Source organism: Mustela putorius, unplaced genomic scaffold (assembly GCF_011764305.1).
Source record: "Mustela putorius furo isolate JIRA1106 unplaced genomic scaffold, ASM1176430v1.1 tig00003850_pilon_pilon_pilon, whole genome shotgun sequence".
Taxonomy (NCBI): Eukaryota; Metazoa; Chordata; class Mammalia; order Carnivora; family Mustelidae; genus Mustela; species Mustela putorius.
Window position 1 is genome coordinate 10,161,508 of NW_025422002.1, and position 21,236 is coordinate 10,182,743.

At 49.8% G+C, this 21,236-nt stretch overlaps 2 protein-coding genes across 12 annotated transcripts; one reads left to right on the plus strand and one right to left on the minus strand.

Moving 5' to 3' along the window:
• The first annotated feature begins 1,639 nt into the window (after nt 1–1,639).
• OGG1 (8-oxoguanine DNA glycosylase) lies at nt 1,640–20,465 on the plus strand. 11 transcript variants are annotated; one of them, XR_006601548.1, is made up of 10 exons: nt 1,643–1,784; nt 2,044–2,151; nt 2,593–2,840; nt 3,376–3,555; nt 5,536–5,717; nt 6,746–6,896; nt 7,034–7,083; nt 15,791–15,978; nt 17,167–17,290; nt 20,117–20,465. XR_006601548.1 is itself a non-coding variant. In XM_045063278.1 (9 exons), the coding sequence occupies exons 1-8, from the start codon at nt 1,723–1,725 to the stop codon at nt 7,453–7,455; spliced, it is 1,068 nt and encodes a 355-aa protein (XP_044919213.1). In that variant the 5' UTR covers nt 1,647–1,722; the 3' UTR covers nt 15,791–15,916. The 11 variants fall into 11 exon arrangements, 4 of the variants coding, with proteins under 4 accessions (XP_044919213.1, XP_044919214.1, XP_012909759.1 ...); XR_006601551.1 differs by having other exon boundaries at nt 1,649–1,750; XR_006601552.1 differs by lacking the exon at nt 5,536–5,717 and having other exon boundaries at nt 1,640–1,784; nt 6,777–6,896.
• CAMK1 (calcium/calmodulin dependent protein kinase I) lies at nt 7,629–18,728 on the minus strand. Its single transcript, XM_004738469.3, has 12 exons — nt 18,260–18,728; nt 16,062–16,176; nt 13,762–13,893; nt 12,479–12,553; nt 12,254–12,392; nt 11,305–11,431; nt 11,135–11,210; nt 10,341–10,453; nt 9,667–9,745; nt 9,484–9,571; nt 8,002–8,119; nt 7,629–7,908 (listed from the first exon to the last, which is right to left on the minus strand). Exons 2-12 carry the CDS (start codon nt 16,142–16,144, stop codon nt 7,826–7,828), a joined length of 1,113 nt encoding a protein of 370 aa, XP_004738526.1. The 5' UTR covers nt 16,145–16,176; nt 18,260–18,728; the 3' UTR covers nt 7,629–7,825.
• Nucleotides 20,466–21,236: the final 771 nt, after the last annotated feature.

The following is a 21,236-nucleotide window of genomic DNA, read 5'->3' on the forward strand; positions in this document are numbered from 1 at the left end:
TGTCTGTTTGGAATTCTTGGGTTCTTACCTCCTGCCAGGGAGAGGGATAAAAAGGGAAGCTTCGTCCCCCAGGAATGGTAAATAATTGGGCTCGAGAGGTTGCTGGTTGCTGTGCCTGCTGCATTTGTAAGACAACAACAGAGAGAATATAACAGCTCCCATTTCCGAGGCACTTAACTGAGTGGCAGGCCTTGTTCTAAGCATTTTTAGATACATAATTTCATGTAATCTTTGCAGTAACTCTGGGGCAAGTTAATAATAGGATGTTTATCTCCACAAGGACACTAAGGTTAAGAAAAACTAAGTAACTTGCCTAAATTTCCACAACTAGGAAGTCGCAGAGCTAGAAATGAACTCAGGTTATTTGTCTGCCAAGCTGGCTCTTTAACCAGTATGAACTGTTGGAGGAAGAGTCTATACTGCCCATCCCTTCATCAACTTCAGATGCTTCAAAGTCTTTTGCCAGTACAATAGTCCCAAGTGTTTCAGAGTCACTTCAGCTGTGACCTTCACCCAGAGCAGGCCTGTAGAGAGGATTGTTCTTCACTCATTCTCAACCTTGGCACCCCCTTTACAGATTCAAACAGTTATTGAACGAATGCCTTCCACGTGCTAGGCACCTGTGGGCTGGACTGTCTAGAGAGAAGACAGGCACAGGCGGTAGTTGCCCAAAGGGCGCTGCAGCTGTTGAGGAGTGGAGCAGACAAAAATACCATTTGATGATAACCATGCTTCTGGTGCTCCCTACCAGGTACTGTGGGTGGGACACAAAGAAGTCAGCTGCAGATCTTGCCCTTGAGGAATCTGCAGTCTATTCACTCAGACAAAGTAACTCCCAATCAATCACTGCACTACAAGGTAAAAAGTGGCCCAGATAAAAGTTCCTCCTAGCTCCTTGCTCAGGTCTTCCTCTGCAAGGAAGAAATGACTTAAAACATTTTTCCTCGGCCCAGGCAGCCAGCCCTGGAAACTGGGCGAGGCAGACAGGCCACCTGAGGGTCACAGACCCCACTGGGCACGAGTGTGACATGACGGCGTGCTGCTGAAGGACTGAAGGGAGCAGCTGGGAGGCGCCGCCGGCGGGCTGCGGCCAGGGCGCGGCAGTCCGAGGAGCCCGGCCTCTGACGGAGTGAAGTCTGTGGGGAGGCCTGCGGAGTCGAGGCTCCGTGAGGCCTTTTGGAGGGGAGCGGCCCAGACGGCGAGTGCGAAGACAGAATCCGCAGGCGACAGACGCTGTGGAGACGCCTCACGGGGCCTCGCACGGCCCGAGCTGTGTTCGGGTCGATTCTCGGTCAAGAGAGCGAGTATCTGACTGGAGAAGCTCGGTGGAGAAAGGCTTTCTGAGGACGGTGAGGGACAGGATTTGGCTCTGCGGGCGGGCAAGAAACCACGGGGCTCTGAGGAGATCTGGCCGTGAGGATGGGGCCCGAGGGCGCATTCTGCGACCGGTCCGCGGGGCGCGGAGATTGGACACCCTGGCTTGCCGAGCGCAGACATCCACAGAGCAAAGGCCGAAAGCCGGCAGGGAGCCCAGCGCGCGCCAACCGCTGCCGAGCCTCGCAGAGGCCCGCCCACCCGCCACCACACCCTGTTCTCATTGGCACCTCTTCTCCGCGGATTGGCTACCTCCGGATCCAATAAACCAGGCCTGAGTCTTACTTCCGGGGAGAGTGAGGTCGGCCTCCTGAGAAGCCGGAAGAGTGCGTTTGCGCGCGCTTCCCAATGTGTCTTGGCTTCCTGGAGGACCTTGGTGCGCGCCAGGAGGCGGGGGCCGGGGAGGATACGTAAGGAGGAAGGGCGGAGGGTTGGGGGTTCCCTGGAGGACCGTAAGGGGCGGGGCCTACGGGGAGCGGAGGAATTAAAAGAAACTGGGCGGGCCTTAAGTAAACTTGGGGGCTTGGGCTTGGTGGGCGAGGTCTTAAGGAGCAAGTAGCAGGTGTGGGAGCGGTCTTTTGGCCGCGCGAGAGCTGGTACCGAGTGGGCGGGGCCATTGTGAGGGGAGACCGGCGTGGAATTGTTAGCTCGCTCACTTATGCTATGCAGCATGGAGCATCGAACTCTAGCTTCTTTCCCGGCACTGTGGGCCTCCATCCCCTGTCCACGTTCTGAGCTGCGCCTGGACCTGGTTCTGGCTTCCGGACAGTCTTTCCGGTGAGTGACCCTGACTCCTGAACCCTCGACACTGCAGGTCTGGAGTGTAAAGGAATGTTGGGGGTGATGGAAGAAACCTCAGGGTGCAAGAGAGGAAACTGAGGCACGGGTGGTGAGCCTGTTTACCTCCTTTCTAAAGTGGAGGTAAAAAACCAGTGCAGGGGCACCTGAGTGGCCGCGTCGGTTAAGTATACGGCTCTTGATTTCTGCTCAGTTCTTGATCTCAGGAACGTGAGTTCAAACCCTGCGCTGGGCTCCACGCTGGATATGGAGCCTAATTAAAAAAAAAAAAAAAAAAAGCCAGTGCAGTGTTGTGACGATCAAATGACTCTGCATTTCCTAAGTCAGTTTTGTGTATGAAGCTGTTGTAGAATGGGAGGGCCCCAAAGGGTGCAAGAAGGAAAATTGAGTACCGGGGCTGCTGTGTGCCTGGGGACTCAGGTGGAGGGAACAAAACCCGGCGCATTGGACTGGCGTGCTGGCGAACCAGGTATGGACACTGACTCAGACTGAGGAGCAGCTCTACTGTACTGTGTACCGAGGCGACAAGGGATGGGTTGGCCGACCCACACCAGAAGAGCTAAAGACTGTGTACCAGTACTTCCAGCTGGATGTCAGCCTGGCTCAACTTTATCACCATTGGAGTTCCGTGGACCCCCACTTTCAAGAGGTGGCTCAGAAATTCCAAGGTGAGTTCACTGTTGGAGTTCTTGTAATTTGGTTAAATTACACAGTTTCACCATCTATAAAATGGGGATTATATCCACCTTATAGAATTTTACAAGGATTAAAGGAGCTAATATGTGTAAAGCTTTGCTTACAATAGTGCCTGACACAGTAATTATTATTACTATTATTGTTCTGCTGCTTACCACGGTGTAGTGACAAGGATATTGAGCCAAATCCTGGCTATGTGACCTGGGGCAGGTGACATCATTCATTCTGTAAATATTTACATAGCATCTGCTATGTGACTGGGGATATAGCAGTGAACAAAACACGCAAATCCCCATCCTCATAGTGTTTACATTGTGGCTTCTATATCAGTGGAATGTAATGTTAATCCAGACCTCACAGATGCTGTGAGGAATGAGAGCTCTGGTGTTGCCCTCTCTAACAATGCTGTCCCTCATTCCCCTGGGATCCTTCTAGATCTTTGGTGCCTAGGATCTAAGAGGCCACTCCTGACAGCAGGTCTGTATCCTATTCCCTACCTTTCCTCAGGTGTGCGACTCCTACAACAGGACCCCATCGAGTGCCTTTTCTCCTTCATCTGTTCCTCCAACAACAACATTGCTCGCATAACTGGCATGGTAGAACGACTCTGTGAGGCCTTTGGACCTCGGCTCATCCAGCTTGATGATGTCACCTACCATGGCTTCCCTAGCCTGCAGGCCCTGGCTGGTGAGTAGATGGGTCCCAGCCCTCAGACCCTCCAATAGCTTTCAGGGTCTCTTCAGTTCTCCCCTGGTCACCATCTTCCATCTCAAAGCTTTCTGCCTTCTTTTGTGTGTGTGTGTGTGTGGTTTTAAATTTTTTATTTTTTATAAACATATATATATATATATATATATTTTTTTTTTTTTTTTTAAAGATTTTATTTATTTGACAGACAGAGATCACAAGTAGGCAGAGAGGCAGGCAGAGAGAGAGGAGGAAGCAGGCTCCCCAGAGCAGAGAGCCCGATGCGGGGCTCGATCCCAGGACGCTGGGATCACAACCTGAGCTGAAGGCAGAGGCTTTAACCCACTGAGCCACCCAGGCGCCCCTATAAACATATATTTTTATCCCCAGGGGTACAGGTCCGTGAATGGCCAGGTCCACACACCCCACCTTTTTTTTTTTTTTTTTAGATTTTTATTTATTTATTTGACAGATCACAAGTAGGCAAAGAGGCAGGCAGAGAGAGAGAGGAGGAAGCAGGCTCCCCACCAAGCAGAGAGTCCGATGCAGGGCTCAATCCCAGGACCCTGGGGTCACGACCCGAGCGGAAGGCAGAGGCTTTAACCCACTGAGCCACCCAGGTGCCCCGCTTTCTGCCTTCTCAAACACTGTTCTCTTCCAGAACCACCTTGCCTAGTCTGATCCACTCCACCAATTCCTTCCCGTCTGTCCCTGAAATGTCAACACCTCACTAGTCTTCACTTTGTACCCCAGGGGTTCAGTGCTTCATCAAAAAAAACCAAAAAACAAAACCCCACAACTATATGTAGTATGCAGTACTTTGGCATTAAGAGCACTCATTGTGGAGACAGACTGCCTAGGTCTGAATTCTGCCTTTGGCACTTGATGTCTAGCTATATGACCTTGAGTGTGTTATTCAGTCTATGTCAGCGTTTTCATCTGTGGAACAGGATAATAATGGCACCTACCTATCAGAGTTGCCACAAGAGTGAAGTAGAGAAATACACATGCTGCAACTAGGTCAGTATTTGACATGCAAGAATTATGCAGAAAATCTAAGTTCCCTTCTCTACAGCAAACCCAGCAATTTTATCTCAGGTCTGTTTCCAGTTTAGGCGTCATAAGACCAAAAGCATTCATTTACCTATCCAAGCTTCTCTTGTTTGTAGGATGGGAATAAGAGTTTCTATCCAGAAGGGTTTGAGTGATGAATAAAACAGTCATGAGGCAGGGTGATCTAATGGTCTAAGAGCACAGGATTTGGTTTCCCAGCCCTGGGTGCAAGATCCCATTTCCAGCATGTCCTTTCTTGAGCCAGTTATTATCTAAATAAGAGTACTGTCATCAGGGTCCTTGAGAAAAGCATGATAGGGCACCTGGGTGGCTCAGTGGGTTAAGTTGCTGCCTTCAGCTCAGGTCATGATCTCAGGGTCCTGGGATCGAATCCCGCATCGGGCTCTCTGCTCAGCAGGGAGCCTGCTTCCTCCTCTCTCTCTCTCTGTCTGCCTCTCTGCCTACTTGTGATCTCTCTCTGTCAAATAAATAAAATCTTAAAAAAAAAAAAAAAAGAAAAGCATGATAAAGTACCTAAAGCACTTTGCCTGCACCTGATGCCTAGCACTTAATAATAGAAGCTATTGTTATTATGGTTATTATTTGAGATCATAGGTGTGAGTGCACTTTGGAAAGGTTAAAGAACTCACCTGGGGAGTTCCTCCACAGCAGCAAGTCCTTCTCAGTCCCTGCTTCAGTGCCCAACACTGGGTAGTAGGTGGTCAGAAAACATTTGTAGAGGGGTAGAATCCAGGCTTTAGCCCTTACCTTTGTATAAGCAAATGCCCTGGGGTCTCCCAAAGGGCGATGAGATGGGAGAGAGATGCTCAGGGAAAGCATTCCTCTGGGGCAGAGAGCTCACACAGTAGGTTGAAGACAGGAAGTATTTGAAGATGACTGACCCCTACTCTCCCTAACCCCCAAAAGGGCCAGAGGTAGAGGTGCAGCTCAGGACGCTGGGCCTGGGGTACCGTGCCCGCTATGTGAGTACCAGTGCCCGAGCCATCCTAGAAGAACAGGGCGGGTTGCCCTGGCTGCAGCAGCTGCGCAAGGCCCCCTACGAAGAGACCCACAAGGCCCTCTGCACATTGCCCGGGGTGGGCACCAAGGTGAGGTCCCAAGGGAATAGGAGCTACCCTCACCACCCATGCACAGAGTAGCAGGGAAGGAGACAAGGCAGGCCTCAGAGCTGGGTGCATGCAGAGCAAGAGGAGAAAGGATACACACAGATGTTTTATTAGGGAAAATGCGAAGTGCAGAAGGAATATAAAGGATATGGTCCCTTGAGTGCTTTTTTTTTTAAAGGCTATTCATTCAGATGCCCATAAACACTGCTCTATGTATGCAAAAATTTCCAGAAGGAACCACGGGAAACTTAATAGTGGTTATCTTTGGGAAGACAAATGGAAAGATGCTTCTCCTTTTCATGTTCTTATCTTGAAATTGTATGTACTTATAAAAGTTTTTGTTTAATATCAATAAGGTTTGCTAGCAGTAAGATGATTGGGGATTGAGCATTTATTGTTTTCTTCTTTATACTTCTCTGTAGTTTAAAAAAAAATGGATTTTTGTTTAAAAAACTTTTTTTTTTTTTAATTTTATTTAATTTGACACACAGAGAGAGATCACAGGTAAGCAGAGTGGCAGAGAGAGAGATAGAGAAGGGAAGCAGACTTTCCGCCGAGCAGAGGGCCTGATGCGGGGCTCGATCCCAGGACCCTGAGATCATGACCCGAGCTGAAGGCAGAGGCTTAAACCACTGAGCCACCCAGGCGCCCCTAAAAAACTTTTTTTAATGGGCTCTGAACTTCAGCCTAACAGTAAATCTTGGCTCTGCCTCTACTTAGCCGTGTAATCTTGGCCAAGTCATTTCACCTTTCTGAACCTCAGTTCTCTTCTTTACAGAATGGATAGAGTACTCCCTTCTTCCCAGGTTATGATGAGAAGCTGGCCCACATAGATGTTTGTGCAGTAGAAATCTCATCATAGCTATTTTTAAAGTTATTACAAGAAGGTATATATTGATGGAGAATAGAAAATAATAGTAACCTCAGAGTGGAGAAGAAAACAGCCAGCTTTGGGACCAGAAGCAGACTGCTGGCTTCCTCTTCTGTGGCTCGTTCTTTTTCTTTCAAAGGTGGCTGACTGCATCTGCTTGATGGCCCTAGACAAGCCCCAGGCCGTGCCTGTAGATGTCCACATGTGGCAGATCGCCCAGCGTGACTATAGCTGGCACCCCACCACATCTCAGGCCAAGGGTCCAAGCCCCCAGGCTAACAAGGAACTGGGTAAGGAGAGAGGGGGGATGCTGGAGCCGGTAGTGGGCTGAGATGGTAGAAACTTTTCCCACCTCTCCATAAAATCCCTCTCCTGTGGATAGGGAATAGGAGGGCCAATTAATTTCACCTTATCACTTCTGGCATAGGAAACTTTTTCCGGAGCCTGTGGGGACCTTATGCTGGCTGGGCACAAGCAGTAAGTGCACTGTAGCTTCCCCTCCTCCTTCTCCTCTGGCCCCGACCCCTTAGGACTCTCCCCAACCCTCACCCAAGCCCTGACCCAGTCGTTTCCTCCACCACCACCGCCATTCCAGGTGGTCCTTCTGGACTCTTCACCCACCCCAGCCCTGACTCCAGTGGGTGCCCCTTGCCCTGACCCTGCTCCCTGTGAACTCTTATACCTCTCCACACTGCCACCAGCGTCACCAGCCCTGACTCCGTGTACCCTGACCCCCCAGAGTAACCTCCCCGTTGCCCCTAGGTACTGTTCAGTGCTGACCTGCGCCAACCTCACCGAGCTCGGGAGCCACCAGCAAAGCGCAGGAGATCTACAGACCCAGAAGTCTAGGTGGGGGGTACTGCACAATGGGGTTCCCAGGTAGTTTTCCCCACTGCTGTCCCCCATCCAGTCTTGCATTAGGAAGGGGGCTTCTTGCAACTACCTCAGGGGTCAGGTACTCTAAGATTCAGTAATTTGCACAGCAATGTGGGGTGGGGATTATCTGGAGAGACAGAGCTACCTACGTTTTTATCTCTTCCCTTTATTACAAGAAAGAACAATAAAATAGAAACATTTGTATGGAAAATGCAGTGGAGGAGTGATAGGGAAAGGGGTGGGGAGGTGGCAGGGCAGAGTAACTCTCAAATTCAGGGAGGGAAGGGGAGCAGGCTGCCCCAGTGCCTCCCACACAAGGGGTTTGGACCCTGGATCTGGGGCCCTAGAGCTGTGGGGGCAATGTAGGGGACAGTTCCGGGCCTGGCTCCACGCAGCCGTCTCGACAGCAGCAGCCAGCCGCAGGCCCTACATGGGGAGAGAGAACCGAGTTGGCCATAGCAGACCATCACTCCAGCCTGGCTGCCTCTTCATGCCCTTCCACAGAGGACAGGTCCTCACCCCCAGCTGCCGGTGTCAGCAGCTCCCCGTGGCTCGCTGTTGGTCCTTGCCCCTCCTGGCTGGTGCCCAGCTGGAGCTTCCTCATGTGCCGCACCACGGCCGTGGCATTGAACGCTTGCTGTGGGGAGGAGGAGGAGAAGGGACTTCTGAGAGTGGGATATCATGTGACAGGATCTAGTGGTGGGATTCTTGCAGTGGTTTTGTTATTTTCATTCAGGTGTTACTGGTTGATCGCCTAAAGCCCCTGAAACCTCTACAGGACTTTATTAAATGACACCCAGCCATATTATATATTTATGCAGACATACATGCATATATATAAAATGTGTATATGTGAACAAGTATATATAACCCTATATGTATAATTAATTTCTGTTCATATCATTGCAAACACCTAATATAGCATTATGTATCAGGCACTGTTCTAAGCACTTTATTTAACAATTTATTTGATCTTCACAAAGGTCTTTGAGGTGAGCACTGCTAGTGTCACCATTACTACAGGAGAAAACTGAGGCAGAGGGAGGTTGAATAACTTGCCCACATGTGTGTGTATCATTCTCCATTTAACATACCCACCAAGGTGTTCCGCACATCCCTCATATCACCATGTCCAAAACCAAAATCATCCCCTGCCAAGACAAGTGTATATGCCTGGGATCCCCATCTCAGTGATAGTACCACCATTCACCATTTCCCCAACCAAAATATTGGGCCAGCCCTTAACATCTCTCTCTGCCAACATCTCTCCTACCATCACTTCTTGTCAGTTCTACCTCCTAAAGGACTCCTGAGCCATCCCCTGTTCTCTGGTCCAAGCCCTCACCATCTCCTGCCCACATCTCTGCTGCGGCCTCCCAGCCATGAGTCCATGCCTCTCTCTGCACCCTAAGAGCCCCTTCTGGAAGGCAGGTTACTGCTGAAAATCCTTCTGGGGCTTCCCCAGTATCTTCAGGGCTGAGTCTGTTCTGTGTGGCACTTGAGGCCTCTACCTGCATTTCCAACCTGGGCTCCTGCTCCCACAGCCCCTCGAGTCCATCCGGGCTTACTGAACACTTGCACTTCCCTGAATGGCCACATTCTCTCTCTCTTGCCCCTGGCCTGTGGTATGCCAGTTCCCTCTGCCTCAGACCTGATTCTCTGTACCTGGCTAATTCCTACTCAGCTGTCGAGTCTGATAGGTCTGTCAGGCCATCAGCACCTCTACGCCTCTTCTAGGACCCATAGATTGGAGCAGGTGTCCCTAAGAGTTATACTGTTCTCCCTCTAGACCTGGAGGTCAGGGCCTCTCACTGGGATAGAGTAGGTGTCAGGGAGCCTTGAATGAATGAGTGAATGAATGAACGAGGTTTTTTAGTAAGCATCCCTGAGCAGTTACTGTGTGCTTGACTTGATGTTAGGTGCTATGGGATCTGAGGTCTGGAGTAGGGTGGGGAGGAGGTCTGGGGAGGCTGGGATCCAGGATCAGGAACATGTGCTCACCTTCCATTTGCTCTTGGCAAAGTTCTTCTTGATCTGCTCGCTCACCGACTGGTGAATATTCTTATCTAGAGCCGTATCTCCTGCAATCCTAGGATGGGGTGTGTGGAGGGCTGTCTGTGAAGGCAGAGGCAGGCTTGAGACCCCCAGACCCCACCCCAGCTTGCACCTTGTGGGAGCTCTCACCATGGGTGCTGCAAGGCTTGTTCACAGGTGAACCTCTTTTCTGGATCTTTCTCCATCAAGTGTCGGATGAAGTCTTTGGCTGAGCCCCCAAGACAAGAGCAAAGACAAAAACAGCATGGTGGTACCTGTGGACACCCCCAAGACAAAGCCCACCCCCTCAGGTCTGGCTTGGCATTTCAGCAAGACAAGAGGCCAGATCTGTCCATGCACCACCCGACCCTACTTGTACTCTTTCTCTAAGCCCCCCGCCCACCACAGCCTTCCAGCTCTTTCCTTTTTCTCTTATGAAAAACTTGTTCTTAAAGAAGATTCTACTCAGTGTATTCACACTGATGTAGAAGTGACTGATCATGGCTTCACAAGTTTGCCTCCTAATAGGAGGCACAAAAGGACAGATGAAAACCTTTATGATGTTGTTTTAGGTGATAGGAAGTCAATGGATGAGGTATTTTCAAAAATGCTATTTTTGAAGGCTGAATGAACGCATGCCTTCAAGCTTCTCAGACCAGGGGCCAGGCAGAGGGAAGCACCTGGGGTGGGATGTCTGATCTTAAAGACAGCTCTTAGTTTGGGGCTGGAGAATCTGACCACAGGCAGGCAGTAAAGAGACCCCAAAGCAGATGTGAAAGGCACCAGAGGTAGGGCCCAGGGGAAGAAGGCAAAGCCTCAAATACCAGAGTCAGAGATGTCGTCCCAGTAAGGAGAGTCAAACTCGTACTCGGCCTTCAAAATCTGTTCAAAGAGTTTGGCATCATTCTCGTCATAGAAGGGGGGGTAACCGCAGAGCCTGGGCAGGGAGAAACTCATCCTCATATCCACTTTCAGTGCACTCATTGGCTCCAGGATGGAGCTTTGGGGCAGTCTCGGATCAGGCAGTACCCACAGGAAGGAGTTCCCCCTTTTACAAAGAGGGGAAATCTGCCCCTCTCTGATGTTTTTCATTCCTGTCCAGCCTTTCTGTTTCTTAATTTGCTACCATCTTTCCTTCCTCAACGCCTTTACACTTGCTGTTTCTTCTGCCTAAACCATTCTTCCCCCACACCTCAAATGTCTGGCTCCCTCACTTCATTTAGAAGGCTATTCAGATGTCACCTAAGAAAGGACTTTCCTGACCTCCTTATCTAAAATGGCATCCATCCCCTTCTCCCTACCCTGCATGATTTTTCTTCATAGTTGTTTATTACCTCACATTATTTTATGGATTTATTTACTTGTTTATTATCTATTTCCCCTACTAGAGTTTTTGCTCCCTCAGGGCAGGCATTTTGTTTTGTTCTCTGCTAAATCCCCAGTGCTTAGCATAGTGCCAGAAACATGGCATGTATTGAATGAAGTAATCTTACTCATTAGTTGGTAGATATAAACATGGATGGCAGGAAGGAAGAAATAGCAGAGAGGAGGAAGAGAGCAAAGTAGGGGAGAGGAGAACGCTGGAGCCACATGCCCCAAGGGCCAAGTCCCCACTCACAGAATGTAGGCGATGACCCCAATGGACCAGCAATCCACGGCCTTGCTGTAGGGCTTCTGGGCCAGGACCTCAGGGGCTATGGAGGGAAAGGGACATGGTGGTGACAAATCTCTGCCCCACAGCTCCCAATTCCTCCCCTACCCATGCCCCCAGCCTAGGATGCTCCATACCCACGTATCCTGGGGTTCCACAGGCTGTGGAGAGCACACTGCCAGGGTCCTCCATCTTGGAGAGACCGAAATCGGAGATCATGATCTTGGAGTCTTCATCCAGGCTGTAGTACAACAGATTCTCTGGCTTGGAAGGGGGAGGGAAAGGAAGAGGCAGAGATAGCCAGAGGCTGGCAGAACCTTCTGCCTCCCCAAGCACCACCTCTTAGAAACTGGAGCCTCACAAGAGCCCCTGGGCCTCATGACTACCATCTTGGTTGAAGGCACATGAAACTCAAGGAAGTTCTTAAGGAGGTTAAAAGTACCAGAAAGGACAAGGGCCTTGGGAATGAGAGAGGGAAATTTCTATAAACTTCACGTTTATATTGTGAAGCCCTAAAGGATTTTTGAGGACATACTGTGTGCCAGATCCTGTGCTAATGCTTGCTTTCATTTTATCCTTACCACATGCCTGTCAGGCCAGTCTGAAAAATCCCACGTTATAGATGAGAAAACTGATGGCTTGAGAGGCAAAGTGACTTGCCTGAGAACCTAGGGACAGAATTCAAGCCCAGATCTGTCTCACACCAGCACTTTTCTAGACTGAAGGAGTTGTAGTACAAAATGTGAATCCATCATAGTCTCTGAGGTGTAGGATTTCAGGGGTTTCTGGCTTCCTTCTTCATGTTTTGCTGTCCCCTCCAACTTTTCCACAAAGAGCAAGGGGGCTTTTATTATGAGAAAAAGACCTAGATGTTTATGAATTAAATACTAGCACCATTCACCTCTGTATCCATTTGAGTGTCCAGACTGGAAGGGGAAGTGGAGGAGGCAGTTTAGGGTTTACTGGGTATATTTTGCAGATGGGAGGCCAGAGCTCAGGGAAGGGCTAAGAGTTGCCCCAGGCTGTACAGTGAGGGGTTTGCCCCCCCCCCGGCACCGCAGCTCACCACACACCCTCCCAGCCCACCTTGAGGTCTCGGTGTACAATGCCCAGATCATGTAGGTACTTGACGGCATCCAGCACCTGGAAGATGAGGCGGCTGGCATCCCGCTCTGTGTAGAAGCCTTTCTCCACAATGCGGTCAAACAGCTCCCCGCCGGACACCCTACAGCCAGGGGACAGGGCAGTCTGGCCACAGAGGCTAGGGAGGGGCAGCAGGGAGAGGTGTGAGCAAGGGGTGAAGCCACTCACAGCTGCATGATGAGGTAGAGGTGACCCCCACTCTCATAGATGTCATTCAGGGCTACAATGTTGGGGTGCTTGATCCTGAAAAGGAGAAATGAGATAGTTCAGAGCTGAGGACAGCTCAGCTACTTTCCTCCCCTTACCTTGAAGAACCACCACTGCAGACCTGGGCAGGACAAACCAGAGTTCTGGGTCCCAAAAGGAAAAGCCAATTTACCACAATTTATTGATAGAATGGAAGGTAGGCGAGCACAGAGATAAACAACACTGGGCCCTGACCTCGGACCCATCAGGCTGGGTCTCACCTGCCTCTAGTGCATGCTATTTGGGGACAAATCTTCTTACCTCTCAGCACTGTTCAATACACAATTTTAAAATATTTTTGTGTTTATAAGTCTGTCAGCCTCTGCCACCAGAACACCAGTTCTGGGAAACCAGGGGCTTTATCTTACCATTGTTCCTGCCACACCTGGTGTAGAGTAAGTGCTCACTTATTCACTGAATATTAAGCCTCAGGTTCCTCATCTCTTAATATGAAGCCAATGATCTCAAAGAGTTGGGCTAAGGATCACGTAAAAAATATAAGAAAGAATCTCAGCACAATGCCTGGTACACGGTGAATGCTTGGTAAATGAACCAATGATGGTGACTGAGCTTGACAGAAGCCATGGCTCTGCCACAAAGTTGTTGTGTGACCTTGGGCAAATCCCTTACCCTCCCTGGGCCTCAGTCCCCCTCCCCCACCCAGTAGTGGAACTGATCATTTCATCCCTGCCCACTATCGTTGGAAAGCTCAGGGGAGAGAATGGAAGTGAAGATTCTCTATAAGCTTTCCAATGAGGGCAGCAGATTTCACATTAGGGTGAGCAAATCATAGACCAGTTGGTTATTTAGTCAAGGGATCCTGAGACAGGCATTTTTAAACTTCCGGAGTGGCTTTAATATATGGGGGGAACTGGAGGTACGTCTATGATACATAGCATCAGTTGAGATACGTTGTTTTGAGCCACATTCAAGGATTGGCTTTTAGATCTGACTGAACAGATTAAACCACTCTAAATAAGCTGTGGCATTTCAGTCACATTTGTCATGCTAGCTGCTGCACCAGACACATTAAATAAAGGAGCCTCTAATGCTCCCCACGGCCCTACCAAGTGGAGATTACCCCATTTTATAAATGAGCAATTTGAGGCTCACAGGTTAGAAGATATGCCCAAAGCAGAGGTAGGAAGAGAATGGGAGGAGTCAAGGCAGGGTCACCCTAGGCAGAAACCCTGTGGCCTACGCACTTGTGCAGGACAGCGATCTCATTCTCCATGCTCCCCTCCTTGCCCTCCAGAGCCTTCTTGGCAATGCATTTGATGGCCACCAGCTTGTGTGTTCTCTTATCTTCTGCCAGGATTACCTCTGAGAAGGCCCCCCTGCAGAGAGAGTGTATTCATGAGCTGGGGAACTGGAACTTTAAGTTCCCTTCAACCCCGCCTCCATACCCCGATGGGTTAGGTGACCACCTGTGAACAGAAGGATGTGGGACAAACCTCCCTCCACCACTCTTCCACCCCCTGTCTGTGCGGTGGTCACATTTCCCAGGTCCAGCCAATCAGTGTAGTCTATCCCTGGTCACAGTAATTGGGTCTTGTGATGCAAGCCAGGTGCCTCGTACTTTGAGAATGAGCTGCTCTTTCCTGCCAAGCTGGTAAAATGCGAGCCTAGAGCTAATGGTGGTTATCTTTGCCACTGCTTGAGAAGAGCCTGCTTGAGAATGAAGGTAACACAAAGGAAATCAGAGCTAAGAAATTCCTGATGACAATTTCCTGATAACATCATGTGAGTCTCTGAATCCAGCTATGCCTGACATTTATGCCCTCGGCTTTTTGATTTATACATAATTGATTCATTTCTTTTTCTGCTACAGTCAACTTGAGTCATGGTTTATTAACACCTTTTATAACCTTGAAGAACCATCAGCATCACTTGGGAACTTTTTAGAAGTGCAGAATCTCAGGCCTCAAACCCAGACCCACTAAATTAAAATCTGCATTTTAACAAGATCTTCAGATAATCTGTATGATCATTGAAATTTGAGAAGCAATATTTTACAACAACCTCTTAGAAAAGAACAAACTCATTTGCATTTGAGCACTGATAAGGAAGATTTATTGGAGTATTTTTTCTAGGACTTTGTGCTTTCTCTAGGATAAGAGGAAGTCATAGGTCAAAAGAATCTCTCGTGGTGAAATCTCAATAATCAGAATAACTAGTGACCGTGGGGGTGCCTGTGTGGTTCAGTTGGCTGGGCATCGCCTTTGGCTCAGGTTGTGGTCTCGGTTTCTTGGGGTCAAGCCCTGTGTCAGGCTCCCTGCTCCATGGGGAGCCTACTTCTCCCTCCGCCTCTCCCCCAGTTTGTGCTCTCTCTCTCAAATAAATAAATAAAATCTTAAAAAACAACAACAACAACCTAGTGACTGTGGTAGCCTTATTGCTGGTTTCCAGTCTTGTTCTTCTCCAATTTATCCTCCATGCTTTGGCCAGAGTAACCATCCTAAATTGCAAGCCTGTGAAAATGTCTTAAATGCCTTCCTTTGGCTCATGAGATAGCTTGCTTTCAAGGCCTTTCATGACCTGTGCTCTCTTCTCAGCCACCTCTTCCACTGTTCCCCCAGCATCTGATTATAAGCTGTATCATTCTTTTTTTTTTTTTAAGATTTTATTTATTTACTTGAGAGAGAGACAGTGAGAGAGAGCATTAACGAGGAGAAGGTCAGAGAGAGAAGCAGACTCCCCATGGAGCTGGGAGCCTGATGCGGGACTCGATCCCAGGACTCCAGGATCATGACCTGAGCCGAAGACAATCGTCCAACCAACTGAGCCACCCAGGCGTCCCAAAGCTGTATCATTCTTAACCTCTTTCTGCACATAGCCTGCTTCTCAGCCTTTGCCTATGCTCTTCCTTCTGCCTGGAATGCTCTTCTCCCTGTCTGACAAGTGCATTTCTGCTTATCCTTCAGTCCCTAAATCGAACACCCCCTTCTCCAGAAAGGTTTCTCCAGGCAGAAGCCAGCATTCTGGGCTCTACAAAGTCCTCATTCCTGACTCTAATGGAAGTGCACCCTACACCCTGCTGTCATTTACCCTGGGTATGTTTCCCTCACATGTTTAGGATCAACGTGAGGGGCAGAGATCAGGTTTGAGTTATTTCTGGGTTCCCACCACTGAAAAGAGAGCCATGCCCAGCATCAGTTCCTAAACCTAGGCCAAAACCCCCAGCTCTTGGCCAAAAGAGCCCCTTCATTCTCCCCTACTTTGTTCTCTTCACAGGAACCCAGAGCTGCCACCAAGAGCAGTGTCTGTTCCACCCACTGTTGGCCAGAAGTGAAAAGATGGGCCAGACTGGACTATGGCAAGTCTGCCACGGGGCTGGAACTCTAGGAAACAGGAAGCAGTGATCAACTGACCAGAGGAAGTACCACCCTGGATTCAGCTTCCCCAGCCAGCCAGTCCCAAGAGTAAGAACCTTCCCAACCCACACCCCAGCTCAGGGACAGCCTCCCCATCCACCCTCTGCCCCACCACGTGCCCAGAGACTCACGTTCCCAGAACATCACGGAAGTCGTAAATGTCCCTAATGTCCTCCACCTGCTTCCAGCTGGGGCCATCCACTGCCCCCGGCATGGCCCACTGCCCCCTGGCCACAGCCAGGGCTCCTAAGAAGGGGAATGGGGGGAAAAGACTCAGTAGGGCCCAGCCTTCCATGTTGGAACTTGGGGAACTGAGGCCCCATTCGGTCATTCAGCCTGCATTTATTCATTCCTTGGTTCATTCATTTGACAAAGTTATTCAGCAGATTCATTCATTCACCAGTCATTTGTTCCTCCCAAAGTCCTCATGCCTAGAGGAAAATCCTTCAAGGTGGCAGCAGAAGTCTTTTTTCAACAAAGTCATTCATTCATTCATTCATTTATTCAGCCTGCCTCCCAGTTTCTCCCTCTCCAAATTCAAACACTCAGGCTGACACTGACTCCCAGGAGGACAGCAGAGAAGACCCCCAGAGCAGACTGTAGAAGCACATGGTCCTGGAGGGTCCTCCTATCCTCAGAACCAGCAATGTCTCAGCCCCACCTTGGGAATTGCTGGGGTGTCTCCTCTCCTTCCTCTTTCTTCTCCCACCCAGCCTCTCGGAAATCAGGTTTCCGGCAGCCTGGGCTTCCAGCAATATCTCAGCCACGTTTTAAAATAGCTCCTTCTGCACTGTTACCATGGCAACAGCAGCCACAGCTGGAGCTCCCCAGGCCTCCTATTACCCCCTCTTCCTCCTGGCTCCCTGTTTGGGTCCCAGAAGCCTGAGAAATTGTACCACCCAGCCTGGCCCCTCCTGGCTTTTTCTCACTCTGATCCAGCCTGTACCTTTCTCCACTGAGACCTCTGTCTCACCCTCAGTAGGAGGGTGGGCTTTCTCTCCCCATTTATCAGATGGACAATGGAGAGACTGAGGTTAGCGATGGATAGGACTGGGTCCATCTCTGCCCAAATGATGATTGTATGGGGTCCAGCTAAGCTAGCTAAAGGCAAAGGATTTTGATGAGTCCCCCTCAGCTTGTCTTTCCAACACGCAGTCAGACTGGGGTCCATTCAGAGCCCACCATGCTGTGTGACCTCAAGGAAGGCACTTTCCCTTTCTATTTCTTCTGAGGAAGGATGAGAGATGGTGTCCTGCCTAGAGGCCCTGGTGTGAGATCCCACTCCTTGGATTGGACCTGGTTCCCAGGAGGGGCCTGACCACCCATCCCAGAGGAAGAAACTTCTAGGAAAGGAGACATGGTAAGCTCTAGAGGCAGAGTTTTAAACCACACCTGGAGGCTTGGCAAATAAAGCCCTCACAGGTCCACTGACACACCCAGACACACTAATCTCCACCCTACCTCTGAACCAAAATACCTGCCCCCAGATTCAGTATATTCAGTATATTCCATACCCACCTCAACACCTGATCATACATGTACACCCAGACATCAGCATACATGTCCACACACACACTCCCCCAGATAGCCTCACAGCCAAACATCCCTCCCACAGTTCCCTCTTACACCGCTCCAAATCACACACCTGCACACACACACACATTCCTCACCTATGTACCCGACATCCCAGATTCACTCATACCCTCCATCCTGTTTCTGTATACCCTAGAAACTCCTGTGCTCCAAACCGCACCCCAACTCCTTACACACCTAACTTCGGACACCCTCAATACACAATCATATAGCCTCAACTCTTAGTACCCTTGAGCCAGATACCAGCATGCCCAACACCTGGACACACATTTAAAACAAAAACACTGACTCCCAGACATCCCCACCCATAAAGATGCCCTTATACTGCAACTCCATATCTGGTCTGCATGCCAGTGCTAAGATATTAGCACAATCCAACATAGCCGCCACACATCTCTAGCTCCAAACACCAATCCGTCCATATTCAGGCCCAGCTGAGCACAGGCGTGGGTGTGGGTGTGTACGCGCGCGCGCGCGTGTGTGTGTGTGTGTACACACACACACACACCCTTCCCACCTTCCTCTAGTACCCTCTGGGTTCCCCACAGCCGCCTGGCACCTGCTGGGCCTCGGGTCAAGGCTGGAGAGAAAGGCCCTCTCCTGCCCTGCCCATGCAGAGTCCAGCCCGTCTCGGCACCCACTCGCATTCTTGGGGGAGGGTATCCAGCGACTGAGGGGATCTGGCCACCCCTCCCCGGCGCCCGGGGGCACCGATGGGGCGGCCCCTGGGCTGTACCTGCGGCTGCCCCGCCGCGGGGCTGGCTGGGAGGCCCGAGGTGTCTGGCGCCGAGCTCTGGCTGCTGGTTGCCGACCGCCACCGTGCCGCTCCTGACTCGCCAGCCCGCCCGCTCTCTAGCTGGGGTTCGGCTCGGGCTCTGCTGGCCCCCTCCGCCCGCCTGCGGCTCTGATGTCAGTGGAGGAGGAGCCTGCGGCGGACGGACGAGGGACTGGGAGGCTCCGCGGCGCTCCCGGGCTGGGGAAGGGGCGCGATGGTTGAGGAGGAACCCCGTAGTTCAGGTCAGGTCCTCTTCTGGACTCTTCCCTCCCCTCCTCTCTCCTGGGGCCCCCACTGCACAGAGGGGCAACTGAAGCCCTGAGAGATGAAGGATTCAAAATCAGCAAGTGGTCAGAGGCCAAATCGAATTCGAGGCCAGGTTTGTGTGATGTCAGAGTGTGGCGGGTTCCGCCCAGTCGTCTTTGGGAGTTTCAGACCAGTTCTGGGAGCTCCCTTGGGAATCTTGGGCTCTTTCTCCCTATTCCCACTCACCCCCCGCCCCTTTCCCTCACTGCCCAGAAGGGAATTAGGCCCTCAAAAGGCTCAGGAGACTGGGGGGGGGGGGGGAATGAAGGGGTAGAGAAAGGGCAAAGCTAGAGTAGATATTGAAGATAATGGAGGCAGTTAGAGGGAGGTGGCCCCAGTTGACAGGCAGGAAAACAGACCCGGTGTCCCCTGCACCAGCCCTTCAAAATAGGTGTGGTGCCCTGAGGGACTGGGAGGAGTGGGAGTTAAATCGGGATCCGGAAGGAAGCCGGCCAAAGAAGACCAAAGTGCCACGTGACTGGGCGGGTGCCAGGGGCAGATGGCAAGGGGCCAGGTTTGGGGTGAGGGGGGAGAACAAACTGCTCCTGGGGTGCAGGCAGGGGGCCAAGGGATCTGACCGAAGACCTCTTGCACAAGTCTTTCCTTGGGAAGAAATTTGGCGCAGGGGAAGAGGGGGAGCAACTCAAAGGAAGTGCAGTTGGGCTGGACTGTGGCCTGTCAGAGGAGGCACATTGCTGTGACCCCCACTCCACCTCCATCACTTCCCACTGCCCAAATTTCTGCATCTTTCAGAGGGACACGGGAAAAGAACAGTGCTTACCCTAACTCAATTTCCATTGGCTTTTTACCTCTTTTATCCTTGGGACTAGATCCCAAGGGGTGGTGGTTGTATTATGCCCATTTTACAGGGAGAAGATGATGGCTGAGGTTCCTAGAAAGGCTTTAAAAACTGACTTACCTGAGTCACACTTCACTTCTCTGAGACTCAATTTTTTCATCTGGAATATGGGAATATTGATGACCAACTCAGAATTCTCCTGAGAATTCTATGAGATAATGAATGTGAAGTGTCTGGAATATTGTAGGGGTTCAAATATGAGAGCTAGACTTAGTGTAAACGGAGTCTCTGAGAAGGGACCTGATTTGTCCAGAGGCAAGGGACTAAGAGGCAATTTCCCTCCCCTGAATCTCAGTATCTCAGACTTCCTAGTTCATGGAAAATCATATTTCCTGCCCAGGGCTGAGCCCCTACTCTTCCCAGTACCAACCCATTGAGCTAGAATTGTTTCACCACAAATTGCTGTCTATCTCATTGACAACATTCCTGAGGTGATAAAGTGGCCTCTGTCCTGAGGACTCGTACAACTGTTATGCTCTGTTTTACATTTTGCCTGCTTTTGATCATGTCCGAGGGCACTTATACTTTTCTTTTTTAAACAAATAAATTCTGTCTCTTTAAAAGAATATCTCTACTAAACCAATAATTACGTCCGATACTAAAAACACACAAAGACCATCCTTGTCACTAATCAGATTCTTTTCACTTGCCAGGTAACAGAATCCCAACCAAAGCCAGCTTCATCAGAGAGGTAACTGTGACTCCAGCAGCTGATTGCAAGACTGAAGGAAGAACACCATGGATCAGGACCTTGGCATAGGATTTGCTTTCTTGCATCTCTCCTTGTCTCGATTTCTCTGCACGTTGGCTTCCCTTCTACTGCAGGGTGATCACTCTGCCTGGCAGAAAACATGATGAGAGGCAGACCCAGCTTTCCAAATGAACCCAGCAGGAGAGCTATACCCAGTTTCATGTATCAGTCTCAGGGAAGGACTCTGACAAGTTGTGTTAGAGTAACATGCCTACCGCTTGGCCCCAAATAAACTATTGCCAAGGAAATGAGATACTATATCAGGCAAATGTACTGCCATGGGCAGCCACACTGTGGGATGAAGAACGATATCTTGCCAAAAGGAAATAAGGGTGCCGGACACCCTTTGAATAACAAATTCATCCCAGCCCTACTCCCATCAACTGGAAATAACCAATATTAGTATTTTTGGTACATATTTCTCCAGACTTTTTGGGACACATATACATATTCACATTTCCTACCAGAGTACCCACTCCCAAAGAGCATATTTTAAGGTACTAAAAAAGTGAAGAAAAGTCAAATGTATGAAAGAAAAAAATAATTATTTTTTCTCATGAAGGAAAGGTACTAAAAAAGTCAAGGAAAGTCAAATGTACAAAGGAAAAAAATAATTCTTTTTAGGTCCCCTTTGTTATTAAAAAGATGACAAAAAGCTCAGACATCTCCATCAGTTCTCGAACCTGACACTGGAGGTTTTCTGTGAATGTTTTTTTAAGATTAGAGAAAATGAAAGAATTCTTACTCTTTTTTTTTTTTTAAGATTTTTATTTATTTGAGAGAGTGACCAGAACAGGGGGATGGGCAGAGGGAGAGGGAGAGAGACAAGCACACTCCCTGTTGAGTGGGGAGACCGATGTGGGGGTGGGGGTTAGGGGGCTCAATCCCAGGACTCTGGGATCACAACCTGAGCTGAAGGCAGCTGCTTAACCCACTGAGCTACCCAGGTACCCAAAAATGGAAAAATTCTTATGGAAAAGATGGACAGGTTTATTTACAAAACAAAAACATTCTTTAACTTC

What these genes read in the sequence shown, in the direction of transcription:
- CAMK1 (XM_004738469.3), bottom strand. Translation starts at nt 16,144, where the DNA reads ATGCCGGGGGCAGTGGATGGCCCCAGCTGGAAGCAGGTGGAGGACATT. An exon ending in TGGAACCCCAGGATACGTGG is followed by an intron (nt 11,211 to 11,304) that starts GTATGGAGCATC and finishes TTCCCTCCATAG; the next exon opens with CCCCTGAGGTCCTGGCCCAG. An exon ending in GGGGTCATCGCCTACATTCT is followed by an intron (nt 10,454 to 11,134) that starts GTGAGTGGGGAC and finishes CTCCCTGCCCAG; the next exon opens with GCTCTGCGGTTACCCCCCCT.
- OGG1 (XM_045063278.1), top strand. Translation starts at nt 1,723, where the DNA reads ATGTGTCTTGGCTTCCTGGAGGACCTTGGTGCGCGCCAGGAGGCGGGG. An exon ending in TGCCCGGGGTGGGCACCAAG is followed by an intron (nt 5,718 to 6,745) that starts GTGAGGTCCCAA and finishes TTTCTTTCAAAG; the next exon opens with GTGGCTGACTGCATCTGCTT. An exon ending in CCAGGCTAACAAGGAACTGG is followed by an intron (nt 6,897 to 7,033) that starts GTAAGGAGAGAG and finishes CTTCTGGCATAG; the next exon opens with GAAACTTTTTCCGGAGCCTG.